The sequence below is a fragment of the Caloenas nicobarica genome, chromosome 22, assembly GCF_036013445.1.
Source record: "Caloenas nicobarica isolate bCalNic1 chromosome 22, bCalNic1.hap1, whole genome shotgun sequence".
NCBI lineage: Eukaryota > Metazoa > Chordata > Aves > Columbiformes > Columbidae > Caloenas > Caloenas nicobarica.
The window spans coordinates 3,868,279-3,892,460 of NC_088266.1; the positions used below are offsets into that span (position 1 = coordinate 3,868,279).

Below are 24,182 nucleotides of genomic sequence, written 5' to 3' on the forward strand. Positions count from 1 at the left end.
GTCACAGCACAGCACAGCTGGGTGGCCGCTGGGCCATTAAACACGTAGGTGCCTTTTCTCGTTAACAATTACATACTGTAATTATGAGGTGTATTCAGTATATTGAATTTGTTAATAGTTGTCCTTTCTTTGACATCCTCCCCAAAGAATCACATTTCTGTGGATGCCTGTGCTGCTGCTCTTTGAACGCTGCTGCTCAGAGATTTGCTTGTAATTATGTTGGAAGAAAAGAATGATTTTATGAAAGATTTCACAAAATCAGTGTAGCAAGAATTTTTAATGTTCTTTCGTTACTGCATCTCTCCAGGGAAGTTAAAATGGGAATACTTGGTCATTCCTGCTGAATGCAGCATTTCAGACTTAGCACTTAATAACATCCTGCTTCCTAGCCGGCAGTTTCGGAAGCTAATCTGGATGTTACAGCAAAAATTTTAAATCACAATTAGGTGATTGTGTTTTCAGAAGGCACAGGCTTATCTCAGCTGTTATTGTATAGTCTGTCTGATTTGATAGTTCCACACATTTAGTGTTTACTGTTGATTAGAACCCCAGAAACTAAAAATGCAATGGCTGCACAGTGTGACTGGCACTCTCTGTAGTTACTAATATCAACCTTATATTTCTCTGTTAAATTTACCTTTTTAACATGCCTTGGTCTTGCCCAGGGCTCCCTGTTGCTGTTTAGCATTTCAGGTTAACGCCAGAAACTCAGTTTCCCTTGAAGAGAGTGAAAAGCTGAATCCTTGTTTATTCCAGCTCTCTGTTGGAGAATGCAGTTTCTTAAATGACTAAATCGTTGTTGCTTTTAAATTGCTTGGCATTGTTTAACAGGAAAATGGAACCACACTGCAGAATGAGCCACTGAAGGCCCTTATTGCAGAGTACTGGGGCTGAGGCTTCTTTTTTTTTTTTTTTAATGCTTGAACTGCTAAATTAGTTACTCTGTAAAATTACTCAAGATTCAAGACTGAGGTTTGGGAGAAACATTTCACAATGTAAAAGCCTAATTGTTCCTCTTTTAGATTAGAATATCCATATATTCCAATTACCTTAATTTACATTCAGAACAAATACACTTCTCGATGCCCAAATTCCTTAGGAAAACTGTCTCTCTTGATTACAGAACTTTTCCAAAGGATTTGTGTAATACTGACTAATGAAAATGGTGCTCTTAAATCAAATATTCATTTGCAAGCAATTTTACCACTCCAAAACAATCTAGGAATTACATTTAGAATCATTAACTTAATTCAATCCATACAAGCATAATAATTCAGTGTCCGGATCTTAAAATGTGTAATGTTTATTGCTGTGTTCATTGTTCTGCCGTTTGTGGAACGCAGAGAAGCGGAACCGCGGGGCGCAGATACAGAGGATGAGGAGCTGGGTGTGTGACAGCAGGGTTCCAACAGCTGCTGCTGGTGGAGTTGATCAAAGAAACCCCTCAGCTTTGAGGAGTAAATTGGGGATTTTGGACAAATGCTCATTTTGCTGTGAAGATGCCTGGGCAGAAAAAAATGACACTCATGGTTACAAAAATGATCTTGTCAACTTTGACAATGCTATTGTGTTGGTTAGACTGGAGCTAAAGCCTTAGTTAGTACCAGCATCACACCTGGGTGTTTACCAGGAAAAGCAGATTCCAGCTGAAAACAAACACGGGATGGCTGCGGCACCTGCCCCCAAAAAGCTCCTCTGGACTGAGTAAAGTGTATTTTCTTTTTGTGTTGTGGATTGTTGTAAAGCTGCAGCTGTTGAACGAACACCCATCCGGTGAAAGCACCAAGTTCCTGCTGGCAGCTGCTAGAACTCTTTCTGAACAGTTTTATAAAGAACAAGCTTTCCCATTCAGATTGAGAATTTCAGTATGTGTTCAGCTGACAACAGATTCCTGGAACTAAGCAGAAGTGATATTATAAAAAACCAGTTCTGCCTACAATATATATCCCCTTACGATTACATAAACTTCCTCTTTCTTGGCAGTTCACATTCTATCGTTAGTATTTTACTTTCTAGAATAAAACTGAAATCTTTTCAAATAAGACTCCAAACACTTCAGTATGTTTTCAATAGTATTTTATTCACTCACTTATAAAGACTAGAGTACGCAAAGCAGTTAGAAAATACTAATGAAACTTGAAATTATTCTAAAACTTTCAGGGATTTTGTTTGAGAGTGAAGAAAGGCTGAAATAATTAGCAAAGACAACTCAATGCTGCCAGCCAGCCTGTTAAAACCTAAGCCTGGACAATTTAAACAAAATTAAAACCATGCTAATTACAAAAACTTACCATGCAGTTCCTCGCGGGGATCACGGTTAGTCTTTGGAGGTCCAAGAAAACCATTTTTAAGTGTTACTCAGCAGAAGTAGCTGGTAATAGTGCAAGTGCTAAAATGCAAAATTCACAGATGGTACAGTTTGGAGATTATTCTGACTTAGGTGCAGGAAAAAAAAAAAAATCTCAGCAACTTTTTGCAGTGGGATATGAACAAGTGTGGGATTACTTTTCAGCCCGAGTGTTTCGAAGCCCTCTTTAAACCCATCAAGATGTATACTGAGACCCAGCTGATTTTTTAGTACTGTAAATGGAAAACTAACACTAGTGCAGTTTTATCCACTGTTTAGATGGTCTTCTATTCACATGCCTCAGTGTAATACGTGGTAATGAAGATTTACCTTGAAAAATTTAATAGGTTAAAAACTGTGTAAATATCCATATTCAGAACGTTCATAGCTATAGTGCAGTATCGTGTATAAAAAATAACCATCGAGCTTCAGTGGGTTTCAAGCGCAAGTAGATTCAACAATTCCTCAACTGCCTGCCTGTGGAAACAATCCCCACCAGTTTCTCCCAAAACATCCTGCTCTTTGTTAAGAAGCTGCCTCTTGGTTGACACTTCTGCACCTGTATTAAACTTATTTTTTTCAGATTAAGACTTCTGTCCAAGTCTGTACATTCACTAATGCTTTATTCAGCTAGAAAGCCTTTCCTGGGACTAGTTTCAAATGTGACTTTCTAGCTCTCTCCTGGGCTGAAAGTGTTGCAGAACCCTACTTGGACTAGTGGACTGGTCTAAAAACAAGTTAAAAACCTACATCCCCCAAGGAGATGCTGTGGACAGAAACACATCTTGACAGTGTTTGTGTGTTTCCCCACCCCACTTCTGAGGAAGTGCTCAAAGAACACATGAGGAACGTTCCCTGGTACAGATGCAATCTGGAGGGAAGCGCTTACCCTTCTAGGTGCAGACACCCCAACGGGGGGGAACTGGATTTTAGCTACATACGGATCACTGAACAGTGCAAAAATACAGTGCAAAAATAGAGTGGAGTAAAGTTGGGGGTCAGGTATCAGTACGTGACGAGTGGTGGCTCCGTTTGAGCTGTCAACTTTTAGAGCGTGCTTATCTGAAACAAACCGAATTACTGCAAAAGAGCTTTACAGAAGTTCATCTCAAAAGTGTAAAATTAATTAACTGCTATGAATTCTTTGCATTCAGGGCTGCAAAACAAAGACACATATTACTTAAATCAGTTTTATTTAAGAATTTCCTACAGTGACAAATCTTATAAAAAGCATCCAAACACGAAACTGCAGCAAACAGCATTCTTATGGATATCTTACAGACAGTGGAACTTCCACCCGAGAGGCACACTGAGCTCGCTGTGCTCTCTGCTGCAGCAGCTACCGCAAAGCTCACCACAAGCTCAATGTTCTCCTCACAACCCCCACCAGCGGCAATTCACGTTACCACACTTACAGATCATTAACAGAAAAAAAAACCAACACGCACCATACAGCATTCACAGCAGTTGACATAAGGGAAAAAAAATACAAATATTCATTTCACATAACACATTCAACTAATCGATTAACTAGGTATAAAACCCACTTAAAGTCTTCCACATATGGATGTCCTTCGAATGCAAGAAACACTCGTACTTTATTTGCCATCATTGCTCTCCGCACACTCTCTCACCAAAGCCACAGGATTGAGAGACATCTCGCCAAGTAAAATAAAATCCATAATGCACCACCAGGTCTCTGCACGCGCTCTCTCCTGTACCTCGCACATACCAGCCCTCTCATGCCTCGGCACCACCATCAATCCCACACAAGGTTTCAAAAGTTCAAACAGCCTTCTGGTTCCATCTCACAGCCTTGCGTTCATAGCGTTGATACGACTCCATGAAATAAAGAGTAGCGGATAAAAATGGAACACCCACCGTCTAAGACGCAGCATGTGCGGTGTGATGAAGTATTCTTGGATGAGAAAGCACGTAGACAGAAGTATTCCTAAGGCAGAATATTTACAGCACTGCTTTCAATGAAGTGCTTCTTCCATACACATTTGAAATGAGATGAACTGCGGAGATTAAATGAAGCCTTCATATCGTACTTTAGTATGGAGGGGAGACAGTGTTAAAAAAAAAAAAAAATAGAACACAAAACAAGAGCGACACTGTGTTCTCCAACTGGGGCACTTGGAGAGTCTTATGGTGGGATCAAATTAAAAACAAGAGGGAGAGAATGCTGTTTCTGACCAATGGTTTCCATTTTGAACATGCAAAGAATTCAGGTAGCCAGGAAACAAGGGACAGAGGATTACAGGAGAATCCTTTCCTATCGATTGTAGTGTTAGTTTACCTATCGGGCAAACAGCAGTCCACTTCCAAACATTCAGTATTCCAACAAGATATGTAACAAAACTTAGAAAATTCTTTTTACCTTTCTTTTTCTTTTTTTTCTTTTTTTAAAAAAGAAAAGTGTCAAAAATACTGCTGAATATACTGCACACTGAACAAACTGATTCGGAAAACTTTAGTATATATGTAATTTACAGTATACTTACCATGAGTTAGAAAAATTTGATTTCCCACCATAGAGTCAGTATCAGAGCCCACTGCGTCTACATTCCCCATCCTGACGATTTGGAATCCATGCTTGAACCAAAGCCTCCGTTAAACCCACTGCTGGAGCCTGCGTTCGAGGCCGAGCCCCAGCCTATGGCCGCCCCCGAGTTGGACCCCCCGTAGGAGTTATTTCCTGAACTAAAGCCCTGGTTCTGCTCCCGCTGCATGTTGCCCTGCGGCTGGTTGTTTCCCGAGGGCCCCGACTGGTTCTGCTGGCTGGCCAGCATGCCCATCATCCCCCAGCTGCTCTGCAGCGCTGCCTGCGCCGCTGCCATCATGGCAGGGTTGATGCTAAAGGCTCCGAAGTTCATTCCTCCACCCATGTTGCTGCCCTGGTTGTTGCCCAGGCCTCCCCCACCTCCTCTGCTGTTGCCAAACCCCCCCTGGTTCCCAAAGCCTCCCGGGTTACCACCAAATCTTCCACCTCGCTCTAACTGCCTATTGCTATTGTGCTTAGGTTCAGCATTGGATATATGTACGCTGATTCCTTTAATGATCAAGTCCTCTCCACAAAGAGACTGGGCAACCTATAAGAAATAAGGGATTGATTAAATGTATGTTGGACTTCTTTCTGTTCAATGTTAGTAGTACAAGACAAAAAAAATCCCACATGACTCTGAGCAGATATTTAACCTGCAAAGGAAGCATATATGTATACTTAATCCAATTTGAAGTGTTTTATCTTCATATTTACTACACTGACTGCAGTATAAAAACCCGTCTGTACAACACCATCTGGAAAGTGTAACCTCAGACAACTCAATAAATCAAATCAAGCTAACACCACTGGGATTGTCCTGATCGTGGACCAAGTGTTCCACGTGTAGTTCCAGAAATAATAACTTTATCAAGTCACTGTAACCTAGGCTGTCTAAACATGAAGTTAAAATATTTAAAGATGTACCTGATCATCTGCAAACGTAACAAAAGCAAAAGCTCGGAAGGGTTTAGGAATGAAGACATCTACCACTTCTCCGTACTGGGCAAAGAACTGTCGGAGTTCATCCGCCGTCATGTCCTCAGTGCAGCGCCCAACAAACACTTTTCTGCTACGCAAAGGTTCATCGGGACTTTGCTGGAGAGAATTTAAGAGAAAGGAAAAAAACCAAAATAAATAAATAAATAAATAAATAAATAAATAAAAATCACAACTATCCTTGAGAACTGAGTTACATTTTGCTAAAGGCCCCTTGTAATTAATCTAGTCTGTTCTGAGGACTGAAGATCAAGAAAGCTTGAGATTGTACATTAAAGACTTAGAAAGCTCTGTTCAGAACACGCGTGCACCTTGGTACAGATGGAGAAGAGTCACAAGAAAATGAAGACAGGAGCAATACAGGAGAACAGTGACAAGGCTTCAGGTTCTGTTTTGAATTCAAGGAGACTGATCTTCCCTAGGTTAGTTATTCCACCTGCTTTATTCTCCATGTATTCATGCAGCAGACAAGTTAGGCAGGTACTGCTGGACATGAGAACACATTATTTTCAGATTTCCATCTGTACTTAATTCCCCACATGACGAGCTATTTTCCCAACACTTCTCGTTCACTTCCTGCTCACCCACCTCCTCCCTGTTTTCCTCCCTTGCTCTCACTTGTCCATTCACAGACTGAAAAGCCACATCCAAGAATGGATTATTAATCTATTCAACTGCTCACCTAACACAGCTGCTAAAAAAGTGCACTTCGGAGCGTTTGGTAAAACCAGTAGTAAATACGAAAGTACCTTAGAATTGGGAAGTTTACAGTCACACCATCTTCCATCTATCATGTGCCGCTGAGACATCACTTTCACCTGTGTTTCATAATCCGTAAACCGAACAAACCCAAATCCTTTTGAGTGGCCAGTTTTAATATCCTTCTTAACCTAAGTAAAAAAACAAAACCAGACTTTTAAAAAGATCACAGAAACAGTGCATGCTTGTATTTGCGACTTAATGACATGCTATTTACCAGTCATCTGTATCAACCTCGGTATTAAGATCACCAGAAAAAGTACACAAAAAGTTTTGATTATCTCACTGTATTTGCCCATCTTTTCTTACAAAAATTACTGTAATATTATATAGTCAAAGCAGAGGCTTATGACACCTACAAATTAAAACGAGCTTGCCTTGAGCCCAGGCATAACTTGTGCGCGCAGGTGAGGCAGGACATGTGTGTCACACACGAACAGGCAGGTGCAGGCAGGAACAGCTGGATTAACTTAGTAAAGTTCTGTTGGAGAGTTTAGCATCCTGTAAACGCTCCCATCACAGCAATCTCTAATTCCTTAGCACACGTTCAGCTACAACAAGTAACAGCAGTAATATAAATCAAAAAGCGCTTGAAAACACTGTACCCATTAAGCTGATCTGCGTGAATTGCCACTCCCAAATGTCCCTGGCCACCTGTACCTGCACAAGCTACAAAGCTCATGGAACGAAATGCAACCGAGGAAAAGACACACAAGCTTCAGATCTTCTGTGAGGTTACGCGGCTCTGTTTGTTTCTACTGGCTTTGTCAGAAGACCCATTTCTACTTGAGCTGCAAAGATTTTACCTGCACCATCAGAACTTCTCCAAATGTACTGAAATATTCCTTTAAGTCTTGTTCTGTGGTTTTCCAGGGAAGACCCAAAACTATTAAATCCGAAGTCTTCTGTACTGCTCGTTTCACTTTCACAGCTGATGATGCATCTGTTTCATCCATTTTTCTCTTGTTATCTGAATACAGAGGAATACATTAGACATCAACCTTGACTCTGGAAATTGTTTCCACTGATTATGAACTGCATGGTATAAAATCATAATTATAAAAAGTACAGACTACAAAAGACACATGCCAGCTGCCGGGAGCTTATTATTATAACCCATATCTACCTGTCCACAAGGAGAGAAAAAAGAATAGTCTAGGCTTACGTCCTCCTCCAAAATGCAATTTGACTGAGTTAGTTCTGCATTAATTTACTGAAGTATTATCCAGTAACAATCACAGTCCTGTAAGCATGTGGAAAGGACAGGAATATTTAAGATGAACACTTCAATAGCAATTTACTTTCTTATTTTTCTGGGGAGGGGGACAGAGTGGTCAGGCTCCTCTTTTCCTGATCGTTTAAATGGTACCTCTGACCAAACCATGGCTTGAAGAGAAGCATCTGTGAGTGCACCACAGTCTTAGAAGGTTTATATAAGGCTGTGAACCCTCCAAGGATAATGCAAGACTATCATTAAATTGCTTATATGGGTAGAGAGTTAAAAACATTACTGCACATCTGAAAACTCAGTGGGGTCAAATACACGAATAAAATCGCTGAACTTCCGTAAATCAGAGGGTTCAACGGTAACACTGGAGCCATGAGAAATGAGCAGCGACTTCCTGACCGAAAAGAGGTGCAGAACGAAGCCAAACCTTTGGGGTAGTTGACCACGTAGACCAGGTTTCCCCAGCCGGCCTCGGGCGCGTGCAGGATGCCCTCCACCAGCCGCACGCCCCGCATGCACTGCGACACCGGGTTGCGGTAGCGCAGCCCGCAGGCCCCGGGGAACTGCGCCGTGACGGTGGAGAGCAGCACGGTGCCGTCATCCTCCGACGGGATCTCGATGGGCTCGTCGTTCTCGTCCTCCGTCACCCGGATATACTCCGACATCTTCGCTGGGAGTCACTAAAGTACGGGGGAGGGGGGGAAAAGCGGGCGTGAGCCACCACCTGCTTGCCCTTGACTTGGCTTTCCTCTTTCCGGCCCTAACGCAGGACCCATCCGTGTCTATTACACAACGGGGTACAGCGAAACGCGTTATTCGCTGTCGGTAAAGCCTCGGGCGCTGCCGGGCCCACAGACACCGAAACAACATCTCGGCCCGGCCCGGCGCCCGCGGAGGGACCGACAGCCACGGCGGGATCTCCCAGCGCTGCCGCGGCCTCCGCCAGCGGGGCCGGGAGCGGCGACGGGCCGGGGGGAACGGCCCCCTCGGCCGCCCCGCCTGCCAGGGCCTGTGACCTCCGCGCCCGCCACCGCCGGCGGCCCCGGCCCGCGTGGGCCCCGAGCGCGCCCGCCGCGCCCCGCTCACCGGCCAGGGAAGGGAGCGGCGTGTCCCGGACACCCTCACCGGCTCCGCCGCAAACCCGCGCTGGCGCCGCACAAAATGGCGGCCGCGGCGTCCCCTCAGAGGCCGGGCCGGGCCGCGGGGCGAACCATTCCATGGGGTGCGGAGGGGTTGCCGCGGAGCGCGTCCGGCCGCGGGAACGCGGTGAGCCCCGCCCGTACTGCGGCCACGCGTTGCCCGCGCCCAGCCGGAGCCGCAGCCCGTGTTCCCGGGATGGGGACGGCGGCAGCAGCCGGTGAAGGGACCGCTCCCTGCCCCGCTCCCCCCCCCCCCTTCCGCCCCAGCGCCGGTGGTACGGCCCTGCCCGCGCCTGCGCGAAGCGAGCGCGGGGGCTGCCGGGAAGGGGCGGTGCCGGCGCGCCCGCGGCGGGGCGGGATCCCCACGGGCAGCCGCGGGGCGCGGGGCTGTTCCCGGTCGATGGCGACGGTAACGGCGGAGCCCCCAGCCCGCACTGCGGCGGGTCGGCAGCGCCGGGCCGCGGGAGGGACCCGCTGTCCCGGTAGCGGCCGTCGCTCGAGGTAAAAACCAAACGAACCCCACCAAAACCCCCACACTCTTTCTAACGAGCCCTAAGCAACGAAGCAGCTTATTGAGGGAAGGTGAGGGGTCTCCATCGCTGGGGAGAACTCCGCTGGAAATGGTTTTGGGTGTATCGAGAGCTTTCAGTTGGGCTTGAGACCCCATAAGCACTTTTAGATCCCTTTTTCACAGAACGGGGTGACAAAATTGGTGAGTATGGGGATCAGTGCGGTATCTGAACATCAACCTTAAAATGCAGGTATTTCCAGGCTATAACCCTCTTGCCAAAAGACACAATGAGCGATACTGGCTGAGGCGTGTGAAGGCTGGAATCGCATCATTCTGCGCTGGGTGGGAAGGTTGATCCCACACGCCTCCATCTGCAGATCTCCCGCAGGTGTTCCCTGAGGGCCTGGGAAGAACTAGATTAACCAGGGTGACTAATGCAGGCAGCTTACGGCAGCCCAGTTCTGTATTTCATATTTAGTGTCTTCATCTGACACCTTCCCGCCCTCCCCCAACTCTCGGTTCATTGCTCAGAACCAATGTCTTTGCTAATTCTTCCAGATGCTTGGGGGTTTTTTGCCTCTCCATCCACTGCCCTCCTCTGACCTTGTATAAAACAGTTGTGTAGGATTGCTAGAAGTTAAAAAAAAAGCTAGTAGTTCTAGCCCTGTCCTTCAATACCTGATAAGTGTTTACTGTAACATGCCTTAATCCTCTCTAGACCGCATGTCCCTTTACTTAATGGAAAGACTTAATGGTTAAGTCTCATTATACAATATTATAAGTTTCTGAACTCCAAAGCCATTATGGCTAAGAGACACTCATATTGTTGCTGCCACTTTTCTGATGAAAAAAAAAGTTATGCAGAAGAGCCTGTCTACATAAGGTTTTCCTAAGCTGCAGCCCCAGGAAGGGCCGCTCGCTGGGCTGCTGTGCAGAGCCCTCTATGCTCACATAACTCACACAAGTCTGTGTGCAAAAGAACCACAGAAGAGGAGGAAAACAACAGTGGCAGCAACATGGTATTTTCCACCTGGTCTGGTTCCTTTTACAAGGTTAATCATCTGCTTTCAGTAACATAACCCTCTAGATAAACACTCGCTTTTTATTTTGCAGTGATAATGCTATAAAGCTATAAATTAGTAGCTGTTAATCATTTTGTATCTGGATAATTGCCACTCCACATCTCCAAGTTATTTTATTCTGATACTTTAATAATAAGCTTATCTGGTCCATCAGTCACATTAGTTGCAAGTCGCACCAGAGACATCTGTAACAGTTTTTATTACAAGATCTATATGAACAGGAGCCCACACAGGGATGTCATCAGCCGAGCTGTGGACTCCTGCAGCGCACTGCAGAGCTCGCTCTAACCAGCTCCGTTCTGTGACAACCAGTGTGCTGTACCACACTATTACAAGGAAAATAATTCTCCCACCTTCTTCCCTCTCTTTTCTCCTCATCTGTTCTTCTGTGACACTCATCCAGTCCACATGCATGCGGTGTTCCCAGTGCCCATCCAGCTTGACCTTCCTGGCACCGGTCTCCTAAAAAGAAATAAAAATAAGTAAGGAAAGGTGACCCTACTGCTAGCAAAGGCTAATCCAGTCCCTTGCATTAATGTATTCTACTGTGTATTTTAGACTCCCACTTAAGATTTCTTCAGTTGCAAAAGTTGGCACCCAGCACCACTGAAACGTAGCCCATCTGTGCCCAGGTAACTTCAGACTCAGCCTTATCATTTAATTACCATTTTTCAACAGAGTTCTGAGAGGACCTGACTAGACGCAGGCTAACAAGATAAGCTAATGCTCCGTGTAGGCGTTCTCCTGAAATTCCTACATTTTCTAGTCATCCACAATAGACATCCCAAACCCAGTTCTGGTGTTGCCAAGTCAGCGCTGAGGTAGTCAGTGTTGTTTGAACATGCTGTGAGGACTGAGCAGTAATTGCAGCGTGTCAAAATTACCTACTGCACCGTTTGGAGTCAAAGCTATAGTTAAGCAATCATGCTATTTGAAGAGGTTGTCATGGCATTCAGCCAGAGTGACCTCTATCTAACAAAGCATCTGGTGGTAATTTCACTAATGAGCACAGTAAGCATCAACCCTGAACCAGAATTTCATGCAGGTAAAAGCTTGGAGAGAGCAATGAGCTTGCTGGCTGTAAAACAGACAGGGAAAGAAGGGCAATTATTCACAACAGAGGCTTCTGCCCCAAGAGCTTGTTCCTCAATTTTGGCAACAAACAAGCTTAGAAGTAAACAAACATTACTATCCATTTTCTGTAAGAACTGGTATACTTGCAGCGCTTTCTTTCTGCTCCTTTGCATTATGATTAGATGTAAGTTAAGCAATTAACAGTAGTATTGCTCTTGAAGTAACGACACCAGTGGGCATACAGCTAGTTAATTCACCAGTTCCCTCCCACTGGCAATTCGGGGTGCCCACGGGTGCAGACAAATGCAATACTGTGGTACTTGCCATTGTGTATACTGACTTAAGTGTGCCCACAGGCACAAAACAAAATGCAATACAATAACTGTTTGCTGCTCTAGGTTAACTGTGCTCATGGGTACAAGCAAACTCAGTGTAATGATCATCCGTTCGCCCTCCCAAAAGCACTTGGGATGAAAAACGACATCAATGGGCATCTAAATATAACCTCTTGATAAAAAACCCCACACATCTGTGGGTATTGAAAAGCATGGAGTGCTGGAGCCTGTTTCTAATGCTAGTTAGAGCAGTAAAAAGCAGGAGGATTTAACAAATGGTGACATGTCCATGTAGTTAGGATCTGGCCTGACTTTGCCAATAATTAGTAAGTTCTGTCTCTCACCCTTACTCAGTGGAAGTATTTCCCCCCCCAACACAAAGTTTCTCCTGCTTTATTCTGAGTGTAAGGAGGATGATCACAGTTTTCCCTCTCTGGACATGAAACAAGTGTTCTCTGCAGAAAAGTCTGAGCAATGTAGACACATGAGATCCTGTGTGTTGGTTCTCATTCTAAAAACATTTAGCAAGAGAACAAACAAACAAAGCCTGTTGTCACTGTATCCCTAGGACTGTGCCCTGAAGTAGTCTGCATTCTTTCCATCAGTCTTATCCTACTGTTTCATACCTAAGCACAATTTGCTCTACCACATGCATCAAATAAAGCCCACCTTGAAAGCATTGCCTGAAGGAGCAGGACACCCTTCAGTTTGTTTATTTCTTTTTGTAATTTAAAGCCATATAGCCAGATGCTATATCATACAAAAAGAGGTGCTGTTGCCTTGGAGGAACAAGATTAATAGTATTTTTTTCCTAGCTACGTTCGCACACACTAAAAGTGGTGTTTTACAATACTTACATTTTCCCCTTTTTAGGAGCTTTCACCACAACCACAGGGACATTTGCAATAATTACTTCTTTCCCTCCCCAGAAATACCTACTATAAATAGAGCTAACAAGCAAGTTATCAATGTAAAAATTTATTAATACCTACAGCCTAGGAAGCGCCTACTAGAGAAAAGCTTCCTTCAAACAAAATAAGCAGCTTCCACACATGTAAAGTATCTGGAAGGATCACTTAGTCCATGGTTCTCACAGTAACACTCCTCCTAATCCCCTCACTTGAAACAGCATCTACAACTTCATTTTAGTGCCTGAAATATATCCGGCAATTTTCCCATGCTCCTATAAAGCCATGATTTCAATTATCCCATTTTTTATCCACCTGAGATGGTTTAGTCCTGTTTCTTAAAGGGGCAGAGTTTCTACGTTCATTTTGGTTCAGGTCCTTATTTACTTCACTCTTCCAAAACTGATCAGAACGGGTGATGTGTTTTTTAATCTCTCAGCAAACACAATTGAAGTCAGATTTTATTTTTTTACATTTGGCTCTTGTGAAGACCCAGAAGGACTCAGTGCCCATCAGTCTGGGTCCTTTCAGCCCTAGTAGCTGTTTTGAAAAAAGCCTTTGGCCATATTTCCCTAAGTGACACACTATAAGAAGTTGCTGCTGCTGCTTGTTTTACCACCAGACAGATGTTGAGCGCTAGTGGGACAAGAAAAATCAGAACAGGCAATTAACTTATCTGCGAGTGAGGCTGATTGGTTTGCATGTCTTTGAAGCAGCCATCCAGGTGCGGTGGTGTCCTGGCTGCTGCTCCGCAAATCCAGCCCCATCGGACAAATGGATCGACCTGGGTGGGAGCTCTGTTAGGAACTAAAAATGTTATGTAATAATTAGAAAGCCAAGGATGGCAGCCAAAGGCCCCTCTGAGCTCCGTAGCTGCTGCTGGCAGCGGGTTCTTGCCATTACCTTTGTTCCTAAACTGTGAACCACGGTTCAAAGCATAACAGTGCGGAGTATCTGACATCTCCACCCTCTTGTTTGATTGGTACCTGTGGGAACTGTCGAAGGTTTGCATCTTGTACGCAGAGGATGCAAAACTACCTTCATTCTGTTTTGTTTGGCAGAGTCACATCAAACCATCTGCAAGTCGCCTCCCTTGCCTTTCTGGACCATCCACAGCAGAGCCTGGGAAGAATTTCTGCCTGTGATTCTCAGAGGTATCTAGTCTGTTCCCAGAGCTCAGTTCCCGGTGAAGATGTGCCAGGCATCTTCCAAAGGAATTTGTTGCCTCTTACACTGTATTGGAGCTGGGATTCAGAGACTTTTTTTTCTTTGCTAGATTGTGTAATAACTCCCAGCATAGTAGAGTATGAACTTCCATCAGCACAGATTGTCATAAACCAAAGGACAAAATCCACAGACTGGGGAGCTGGGAACTGTGCTGGAGAGCTAGCTTCAAGTGTGTAAAATTGTGTCAGTGTGTGACAGATCCTAAATACTGAACACAAACATTGGTATTTACACTGGAGGTTGGAAAGAGACTCCTTCAAAGACAAAGCCACAGGTGGCTTGGGTAAGATGCAGCAACTATTCCTGTAAGACCTGGAATAGTATGAAGGACAACTTTGGCAGGATCTAGTCAAAAGCTGTTTTGTCCAAGTTTTCCTTCTCTCTTTTTTTTTTTCTTTCAAGGAGTGGGAAGATAGTCTGAGGTAGTTTTTTGCTGGGCTTGAATGATGCACACTGAAGCAGGAACTCAAGTATAAGACAAAGACTGTTTTAAAAATGGCTAGGTTTTACTGCCTGGTGATATTTTTTCAAAGTACATTTACTGAAGATTTATGTAAAATCTATCTTTTGTCTACTTAAAATATGTCAAATGGATGTACAGGGCAAAATTTAATGCATATGGGTTTTCATTATTTTAAATCATTTGCAATATAAATGATTTACTATGACATCAGACATTTGTTCTTTGGCTGTCCACCATAAATTGAGGCCCACCCAAATTTCCAGTCTTAGCTATCTTTCTGCATTCCCTCCCCGAGTATCTATAATCTCAGTTCTGTGATTCTTCATGTAAATGACTTTCAACAAGGAAAGGAAGAGAACACATAATTTGCCTTAATACAGGTAATTTTGAAAGAGGAGCAAGACCTTTACATGAGAAATAGTTGACAGCCACGGAAAGGGGAGAACTAATGCTTGTAGAACAGAAAGTCGTTCTTGATGAGTGTGGCGAGAGCTACTGATCAACCAGATGTGACCAAATGGACTTTTTGTGCAGTTGAAGCTGCCAGAGGTGATAGACTTCTATCTTTCTCTTTCTGCATTTTTTCATGTCTTTTTAGTGCCCTTACATTTATAATGCAATCAATCCAACCCTGGCCAGTTAATGTTGTAGGCAACCGTTTGGAAACCTGAGGGATTGAGGTAAGCCAGTTTCCTCAAGGTCATTCTGAAAGTCCACGGTGAAAAACTGGTGACACCTGACACCCAGGATTGTGCTTTCATGACAGACTTTCTCCTAACAGCTGTAAAAATCTTGACACAATCAGACTTTTTGAAAGACCTTGTGGAAAACCGCATTTGTTATCGTGTTTGCCGGTTGTCTTATGACCGTTAATGGATCACAGACATTTGGACCCATCAATAACCTTTATTTGAAGCCTTTCCAGCTCAGTAGTTACTGAAAATTGTTGCTACCCAAAAGCTCTTCAGCAGCCTGCGCTACAAGAACTAAACACCTGAACTCAGTCCAGTTTCTCATCCATGGATGTCATCTGAAAACCTACCAGGTCAACTGACTCTGCTGAGACTCTGGTTTCTACTCAAGAAATGGAAAGACAGTTACGTCTGAACCAAACACTGTATTTTTGAAAACTTCCCTCACCCACACCACATATCTCAGTCTTTGCACAACTCCCTTCCCACCTTGTCAAAGGATTTCACTGTTTTTACGATTTCATGTATTATTGCTCATGTGTGTACTTTTAAGACTACATCCCAAATCTGACCTGCTCAAAGATTTGTAGCAATTCTGAGCGATATCATAAACTAAGGAACATCCTAAGGGGAATCTTACTTCTGACATCCTGGCTATCTGCCCAGTCCTAGAGCTACAAGTGTGCCTGACAATGTCCTTTATCTCTGCTTGCTGGCTTTCCCACAGTCCTTGTCCTGCACCAAACAACAGCACTGCCAACAAGCTTAATCCTGGAACCAGAGCGGTGGTGCCTGCACGCGCCTGCCTTCGTTCCAGCTTCCAGTGGCTCTGCCACGGCGAGATCCAATTGAGAAAATCTCAGTGTAACTCTGATTTATGTGCAGAAGTGTAGAGGAGAGCAGAAGCTTTTAGCATGTTGGAAGTAGTTAGGAATTAAGGCCAAGGAAAGGACAGTCATGTCAATTGCATCCTAAAAAAAGAAAACTCAAGTGAAAGTCCTGGCTCCTCAACTGTTTCTGGGCTGGCAGATGTTCACAGTTCTCTTGGCAGATACTGTAGAAAGCTAATGGGCCCATTTTGATCCTCTCCCTTACACAATGGCATCAGTTTTACAATTTGGAGGGAGGCCTGGTGGGGCTGTGACATTTCAGCATTTTTCCTGAAATGAAATTAAGGAATACATTAATATTTTAAGCTCTCTGATGATCTCTTTGTCAGGAAGCTCCACTGGACCCAGCACATTACTCCAGATGTGGCCGAGGGAACAAAATCTCCTGCAAAGTGCAAGGCTGACACCTGGAGGGAACTGCTGAGATGCAGCTGGGGAGTCCGGAGGAGTTAGGTGGGGATTCTGCAACACAGCTTGGCTTAGGAACGCTCAGAGGGGGTGACATGATCCCAGGTTTGGGAAGTGCTTTTTTTTCTAGTGAAGGAGTGCTTTAGATATTCTTCCTTTTCCCCTTTTCCAGCAATAAAGTAAAATCCTGATTTCTATTTCAGGTTTTCCATGTCTGTTTTTAGGAGTGGAGAAGAACATGGAAGCAAACTCTGTGTCATCTGATTATCCACTTCTCCCGTGTTCAGGAATATTCGGATCCAAACTTATCTTGCTCAATAAGCTGCTACAAATAATGCAACACTATTGTTTCAGTTGGTTATTCTAATATGTTTGAATTGCTGCATATCAGACTTGCTGCTGCTTTACCATTTGTGTCTCTCTATGCTGTGAGTTTCTGGAGTACAGACTTACAGGGCAGTTCCGACTGTCAAAGCTGCAGCTTTGGCATTAGGTAGACCTTGTTCTTTTCATGTCTGGCTCTGCCAGCACCCACCGTGAGCCTTTTCTTGATGCTGATCCTAATCAAGGAATGCAAGGCAGCTTCTGGGACAAAGTCTTCATGCTTTGGGAAGTTTGCTTTCCAGCCTGGCAATCACCCATTCATAGCGCTTACTCAAACCTTTTCAGTAATCTCTCCTCTGCCCGGAATTGTCTCAGTATTTGTGAATGCTGTTTTCGCTTGATCTAATTTTAGGATATGTTAATAACAGAGTTATTTACTGTGCTGGCATTACCATACACTTAGTATCTCACAAACCCAAAGATTCTATGTCCGTTACACCTCCTTAATTCCCTTTGTCATTGCCAGTGCAGTTCCAATCATCATAAACTTTGCTTAGCAGTGAATAGTTGTTTATGGAAATTTTTAAAAAAACAAACCAAAACCAAAACAAAACCACAACACAGCAGTTATTTTAATAACTCTGATATGCAATTCTGCTAATCCACCAAGGGTACACCTCCTCGAGTCTCCATATGTCTTCTCTGGTGTATCTCAATCCTGACTGACTGCATATCTTTCCATTCTAGCCTTCAGACTCCTAAAATATCACCAATATTCAGTTCATCCTGATGAGCAGCCTAAACTACTCCATACATTTCCTGCCCAGACCAGCTTAATGGGTAAGCCATTAAAATACTTGCTCCGATCTGGGAAGTAGAAGAGAGGCATGTTGCCAACTTCAGTAGCCAAACAAGACATCTGGTGTGCTGGAGGTGCTGCTTTTCAGCCCAGAGACCTGGGAAGTTTAATGCCATCTCTGTGGATACTGTTTCTTCAGCACTTCTCATTAACCGTGGCATGACTCTAAAAAAGCAGGAACACCTTTCACCTGCCTCCACCCAACCTTTCACCTTCTTCCACCCAACAATATTGTCGACGCTGGGTTGTCAGTTGTGCTGAATTATACTGGTTCGCTTGTGGTTATTCAATGATGTAGACAAATACCAATTCAAGATCAAGGGTGAACCCTGGCCACTAAACTTGTTTCACTTGTGACTCATTCCAGACTTAAAACCTGGCTCTTGCTGACATTTTATTAACCCAATTTGTCATTCTCCTAACCCCCAGTATCCGACCCAGGCAGATTATTTACTTTGAAAAGATGTGTGGATGGCTTCCATGCGAATCGTAAGTAGATCCAGGTGCCACAGCTAGATTCCAGAGGGAGCTATAGGCCTGAGATACACATGCTGGTAAAATAACTTCTGTCCTAGATACTTTCAAAACCAGTGACATTCTCCCTGTTCAGATATTTTCTGGGCTCTCATTCCTACAGCCTAGCACCAATATGGTAAAATGCTTATGCATGTACCTTCTGGCCTGTGCGTGGTCCCAAAGAGATCGGCAAAGGTAAATTTAAGCATATACTGAAAGTTAAGCACATGCTGAAATATACTCTTGCTTTGGAGTCAGAATCAGTGACTACCACCTCCTAAGCAACTCCCTTTGAATCTTTGCATTTATCCCAAAATAAAGCATTCAGGTCAAGAATTAGCTCGCTGCCTTCCAGAGAATTCGTCATTTCCAGTCTGCAAGCTTGAGCAGAGAAATCCAGGAAGCATCAATAAATCCACTTTGACAGCAGAGTAAAGAGCTGCAAAAGGAGTAACCTGTCAGGGTAATGTGACTTAATTTCTCAGAGAAAGATCCTTTTTATAGATGAAATAAAAATGCCAGCAAAGTCAAATAGCAGGAAGTGTCACACTTGATTGTCTCTCGGTAGGACAAAAAATAAATAAGAAGAAGGCAAGGTAAATGACATGGTCTTACATTTAGCAAGGGAAACAATAACATAAACTGAGAAGAATAACACACACTGAGAATCTGTGCACAGCAACTGAGTATGACAAAGGTGTGTGTTCCAGCATAAACTTTAATTTAATCTGCACATTTTTACTTGGACAAAATGAAGGTTGTGGGCCAGGGGTGTTTAAAGATTGGTGAGATTCTCAGATTGGACATGCGGGGGCAGTCTTACCTGCAGTTTATTACGGCAAAACTCCGCTGTGCAATATCGAAGCAGGGTCATTACAAACTGTTTGGTTTGGCCTCCCAAGTTAAAATGCCAAGATCTGGAGCTTTGTCCCTTTCAAACAAGGGACCCATCCGGGTTTTTCAGATTTCCGTATTCCAAGGGTGAGCACTGTCCCTTTAATAAGCGCAGAGATCTCAGTCCAAATGGGGAATGAAGCCCCGGCTACCAACAGTTATGAAACCTCCCTTTTAGAGCTTGCAGGCTTAGGGGCTGCTGCTACACTCCGAGGTTAATCATCAGTTTTAATATTCACTTAGGGGGCTGTAAAAAAAGAATGAAAATTTCCTAATTTGAAAATGGACTTGATTGGCAGCTTTATTATCTCTGTAAGGTGCGTGGCATTCCACACAATCAAGTCGTTTTTTAAAATAATCTCACTGCTTAAGTCATACACGCTGCTAATTGCATTTTAATAAGTCTCTTTAAAATCTTTCCATATTTTTTAATATCCTAATATTAGATAAGTGATTGCTGGGGACACTGGAGGGCACTGAAGTTTATAGAAAGAGGAACACCATAATGAAGCTTTATTGGGATGGCATCACCAAACAATTGCTGTGATAGCAACGCTCCCAAGCTTGGAAAAGCGCCAGACATTCCCCCCTGGAACTGACTCAGACACTCGCCTCTCTGGCTCAGGACTGATGCAGAAAATGGATGCTTTCTGCCTCATAAAATGGCCTCTTTCCGCCTTGGAAATGACTGAGGAACTGTCCACTTTTGATTTGGAAAGGACTTGGGAACTGGTTTTTCTCCATTGAACAATGACTTCGAAACGCACCTTTTTTTTTTTGGCTTGATTCTGGCTTGAAAGTATAAAAGTGGTTTTGGTGTTTTGTTTTTTTTTTTAATTTGGCTAGGACTAGACAGAAAGAAGATTTTTTTTTTTTACCAGCTTTACACAATAGCAGAGGTTGTGAAAGGCTTCAATGGGAATTAGAAAACCAAGGCTACAAGTAGAATAGATGAACTTTCCATCTCGAAGATCAAACTCAGTTAAGATGAGAGAGTATTTGGAAAAAAACATATATATGGTGTGGGGTAAACATATATATGGTGCAGGGTTATTGGGTGTCTATATCTCACGCAGGGGACATTGAGCATCATCCAAGAAGACCAATAGCAATCCAGACTCAATCATTCTAAAATTAAACAAACAAACAAAACACCAAAAAACTCAAACAACAGTGGGACTGAACTGACAAACTGCAGATTCAAGCACCCCAAACTACAGAGAATTTCAAACCCAGATTTGCGCTGGATCCTGTGTGTGCAGCTATTGCAGCAGTTACAAGCCAGTGGTGCAAGAAGGTGCCCCACAACATTTCATGTGCAGAGTCCAACATTTGCTGGGGGAAGTCTGCTTTCAGATTCAGTGCTGTGCTCCCTGGATATTGCAGTTGTGTTTCTCCAAATTATGACTGTTGGGAAACTTTCAGTGTAATTTAACAGCATCATCCATGTGGGGGGAAAAAAAAAAAAAAGGAAAACTATAATCCCAAGTTAGTATGTATCTGGCTTCTAGGGAACTTGACCAGGATAAAGGGACTTTTTTTTTTTCTAAAACAGAATGGCAGTGCCAAATTTTACATTAAATTGCATTTTGGCCTCTGCAATTCGTGTATTTGGACTTGAGATCAGAAACATTATTTTATGAACAATAGGTCTTTAATGTGTTGCCTGCTCTTATGTGTTTCTTTCCCCTAAGTGTCATCTTCTGACTTCACACTATAATAAATCACAATGTCAGCTTTGGTTTGAAAAAAATCAAGCTTCTAGCAGTTCACTATTAGTAAAGAAAACCAGAAAAAATGTTATATCTTCTTAAAGATTAAAAATCTAGGAAACAAATGCAGAGAACCCATAATTATTTTTTTTTCTTTCAAATCGCATAATATTTAAGTAAAGTTAGTTTTTTGGAACCCAACTATGAGTTTTAATACTTGGAATGGGCAATACCGATACAAACATCTTGCATTCGTTTGTTTGAAAGTGAGCCATTTTCTGACTAACTGAAGATCTGTTTGTCTACCCATGTGTTTCTTCTGTACATCATCAGAGAATCCCTGGACTTGGTCCATCGTATCTTGAGGTCTGATCTTATTCCCACTGAAATTCAAAGGCGTTCTGCCACTGACTCCCAGTTAAAAATGGATCAAGCCCAATTTTACCATATAGTATGAATAAGAATAGTTTTCCTATTAATACTAAGTTTTTTATTACTAGTTGTGTACCTTTCTGATTTTAAGGTGTATGAGGTGCCTCTGTAAAGGAACTAATGTCTCGGGCATCAGCCATGAGATAGAAAAGAGTTGTCGGTTTACAAAATTTCCTGTCTTCGTCTCTTTTTTTTTTTTTCCTTCTGAAAATAGGAGCAGAAGGTCTTGTTTCACACTGACAGGCTGGGAGGCACATGTTCCGCGAACTTCTGCACAGGAAGTAAATGTCCAGGTCATATTTATCCCTTTTCATGTGGTTCTTTTAATCCCCCAGATTGGGTTTCAGAAGAGTTTTACAGTTTCAGTTTTACAAAGCAAACCTTCCTTTAATGTTGGCATTTTAAAGAAAAAGCTTCAGTCAAAACATGTGTGTTTTACATCAGCCAGATGTGACATTTGGGGGAACGGGCCACAATGTGGCAGCCAGCTCTGCTGCAAGAGATGGCTGGGGTGGTGTTGGACATTGAATGGGAGCTACCGGTCCCAGGTTGGGGATCAGCCTCCTGGCTCCCTCATTCAGTGCAAAAAATTATGACAATTAATATTTTTTTTAAAAGTCCACAAGCATGTTAAAGATCAGAGCACGGCCAGCAGTGCTGTGACTTGCATCCCAGTAGCCCATATGGCCACGATAGAGAGCACAGCCCTGCTGTGTACAGACCTGTACTCCCAAAAACAAGTTATCACCTAAAAAAGGTTAAGTTAAAGTGAAATAAGAGGTGTTGAAGGCAGCAGAGACACCATGTCGAGCACCACACCAGTGGCTACTCCAAAACCAAAACCCGTTGCCTTATAACATCCACTGAACATCCTTGTAACCTGTTCCCAGGACCTCATTTTTGTCTTTTTAATTGAAAAAAAAAACCAAACAAACAATAAAACACCTGTAGAAATGCATTCCTTTTCTCCAGGGCTTACCATGCCAGGTGGGGCAGGCCCTGTTTTCTGCTGTCCTCTCTAAATTGGGGCCACCTGTGATGGGGTAGGGGCTTTTCTTCTGCCTTCAAAAGCTGTTCCTGGCAGTGTTGCCTCAGGTATGGCTGGAGTTTGCACCAGAGAGGTGTTTGGTTTTTTTTTTTTCCCCTACAGTTTGTGCTGCGTTGGAGTCTCCTCAGAGCTTGGGGTTGTGTGAGGCTGAGATGGAGCTGCCTGGTGAGGGCAGCCACCATTTCTCTCCATTTTAGCCAGTTCAGCGGGCAGCTCTGAGTGCCACAGCACGAAGAAGTGATGGTTTTCTGCCACGGATGCCTCTCCTCGCCGGCCATGCGGAGTGCCCGGCGCCGCCGTGTACCCGCTGCCGCCGGTACCTCAGCGAGCTGGGCCGCGCCACGCGCTCCCCCGGCCGCCATTTTGTGACAGCCGGAGCCCCGTAGGTGGCGCCCCCGCGTTTGCTGCCGCTCTGGGCCGGGGCAGTTAAGGCAGAATTTGGAAATCCCAGGCCTGAAAATTCACCTCATCAGTGTGTTTGGCCTCCAGAGCCCCTCGGACAACAGGTATTTTGCCGCCCTTGTGCCGCTTCCTCGTAGATCTCCTCCTGGGCTTTCCTTGGGCGCGGGCCCCCTGAGGGAGAAGCTTCTGGAGCAGTTGCGGAGAGCTCAACACAGCGCTGCTTTGGGACAGCCCGAGGAGAGACTTCTTCCAGAAACACCGCTGCTTGTGGCCCACCACACTTGGTGGCATCGGGGACAGGCTTGGGGAGGTTTGGCCGCTGCGGAGGACGTGTCTGTGTGGTCCTGGCAGCCCCTGAGGTGTCCTGAGGAAGCAGCTCTGTGCTCCTGCACCAGCAACAGGTGAGTGTTTGCTCTGTTTCCAAAAAGTGCATTCCCACTCAAGCACCTTTTCTTGATCAGTAAGCTGGAGAGATAGCTTTTGAATCCTCTGAAGTAACAGCTGCGGTCTCTTGAGTTGACGCCATTAATTTTTTCCTTTAAGTTTTCTGTGTCAGTCCGAGGTCACTGGCCTCCCAGGCCTGGGCTCTCCATTGATCTCCTTGAGTGATATAAATAGGTTTTCAAGAGAGTGGCCTGCTTTCCTGACTGTAGCTAGGTATAGATTTTGTCTTTACTGTGGCTAAATGGTATGGTCAGTTGGCTTGCAGTAAATTTGGCAGTAGGTTAATTTAATGTCCGGGAGTCTGTGAGACTGGATGGAGTTGGGCCAGAGAATGTTGTTTCTTGAGGGTGAATTTGAAGTAAGTATGTATTATAAGCTATCCTGTACAATATATCTCCTTATAACATGCTTGAGAAGAGCCTATAAAACTAGTTTACCCCTTTGTGAGGGGCTGGGTTGAGCGGGATGGTGTTTGGGCATTGGGATTGCTGGATTGTGCACAGGGCTGGAACAACTGGTGGCCTCTTTTCCTGGGAGCAGGTGAAATGCGACGAAGGAAACCTGAGTATATGATTTGACTGGATCAGTATTCATTTTTCAGAATGACTGTGCCAAGGCTGAAGTGTCTTTTAAAGGGTTTAGCAGGTACTTTATTTGGTGAAATCAGATTTTGCTCTCAGAGTTGGTTAGATTTGTGTAAGCGTGCTACAATTTTTTACTCAACCTATGTGCCCCCATTTCTCTGTGGCTGGTAAATGTCTTCATAGATAATACAAAGAAATAAATATAAACATATGTGGTTGTGTGTTTTCTTTTGAAGGGTGTGAGTATCGAGAACCTGATTGTTATTTATCTGTGGCTGTTCCTCTTATCCCTACTCTAGGTTTTCAGGTTTTTCCATCTTGTTAATTGATGTTGTTGCTATTAGGTTCTGTCTAGTATTT

General features: G+C 43.8%; 2 protein-coding genes across 3 annotated transcripts in view; both read right to left on the reverse strand.

Moving 5' to 3' along the window:
- UBIAD1 (UbiA prenyltransferase domain containing 1) overlaps positions 1-24,182 on the reverse strand; it is a 326,949-nt gene that overhangs the window by 120,497 nt on the left and 182,270 nt on the right. The window lies entirely within an intron of this gene.
- Positions 1,465-9,153, reverse strand: TARDBP (TAR DNA binding protein). 2 transcript variants are annotated; one of them, XR_010607451.1, is made up of 8 exons: positions 8,965-9,153; positions 8,306-8,558; positions 7,457-7,620; positions 6,641-6,781; positions 5,820-5,990; positions 2,292-5,442; positions 1,616-1,897; positions 1,465-1,503 (listed from the first exon to the last, which is right to left on the reverse strand). XR_010607451.1 is itself a non-coding variant. In XM_065650137.1 (6 exons), the coding sequence occupies exons 2-6, from the start codon at positions 8,541-8,543 to the stop codon at positions 4,912-4,914; spliced, it is 1,245 nt and encodes a 414-aa protein (XP_065506209.1). In that variant the 5' UTR covers positions 8,544-8,558; positions 8,965-9,153; the 3' UTR covers positions 2,176-4,911. The 2 variants fall into 2 exon arrangements, 1 of the variants encoding a protein (XP_065506209.1); XM_065650137.1 differs by lacking the exons at positions 1,465-1,503; positions 1,616-1,897 and having other exon boundaries at positions 2,176-5,442.

What these genes read in the sequence shown, in the direction of transcription:
- TARDBP (XM_065650137.1), bottom strand. Translation starts at nt 8,543, where the DNA reads ATGTCGGAGTATATCCGGGTGACGGAGGACGAGAACGACGAGCCCATC. An exon ending in GTAAACTTCCCAATTCTAAG is followed by an intron (nt 5,991 to 6,640) that starts GTACTTTCGTAT and finishes AATTCTCTCCAG; the next exon opens with CAAAGTCCCGATGAACCTTT. An exon ending in TTACGTTTGCAGATGATCAG is followed by an intron (nt 5,443 to 5,819) that starts GTACATCTTTAA and finishes TATTTCTTATAG; the next exon opens with GTTGCCCAGTCTCTTTGTGG.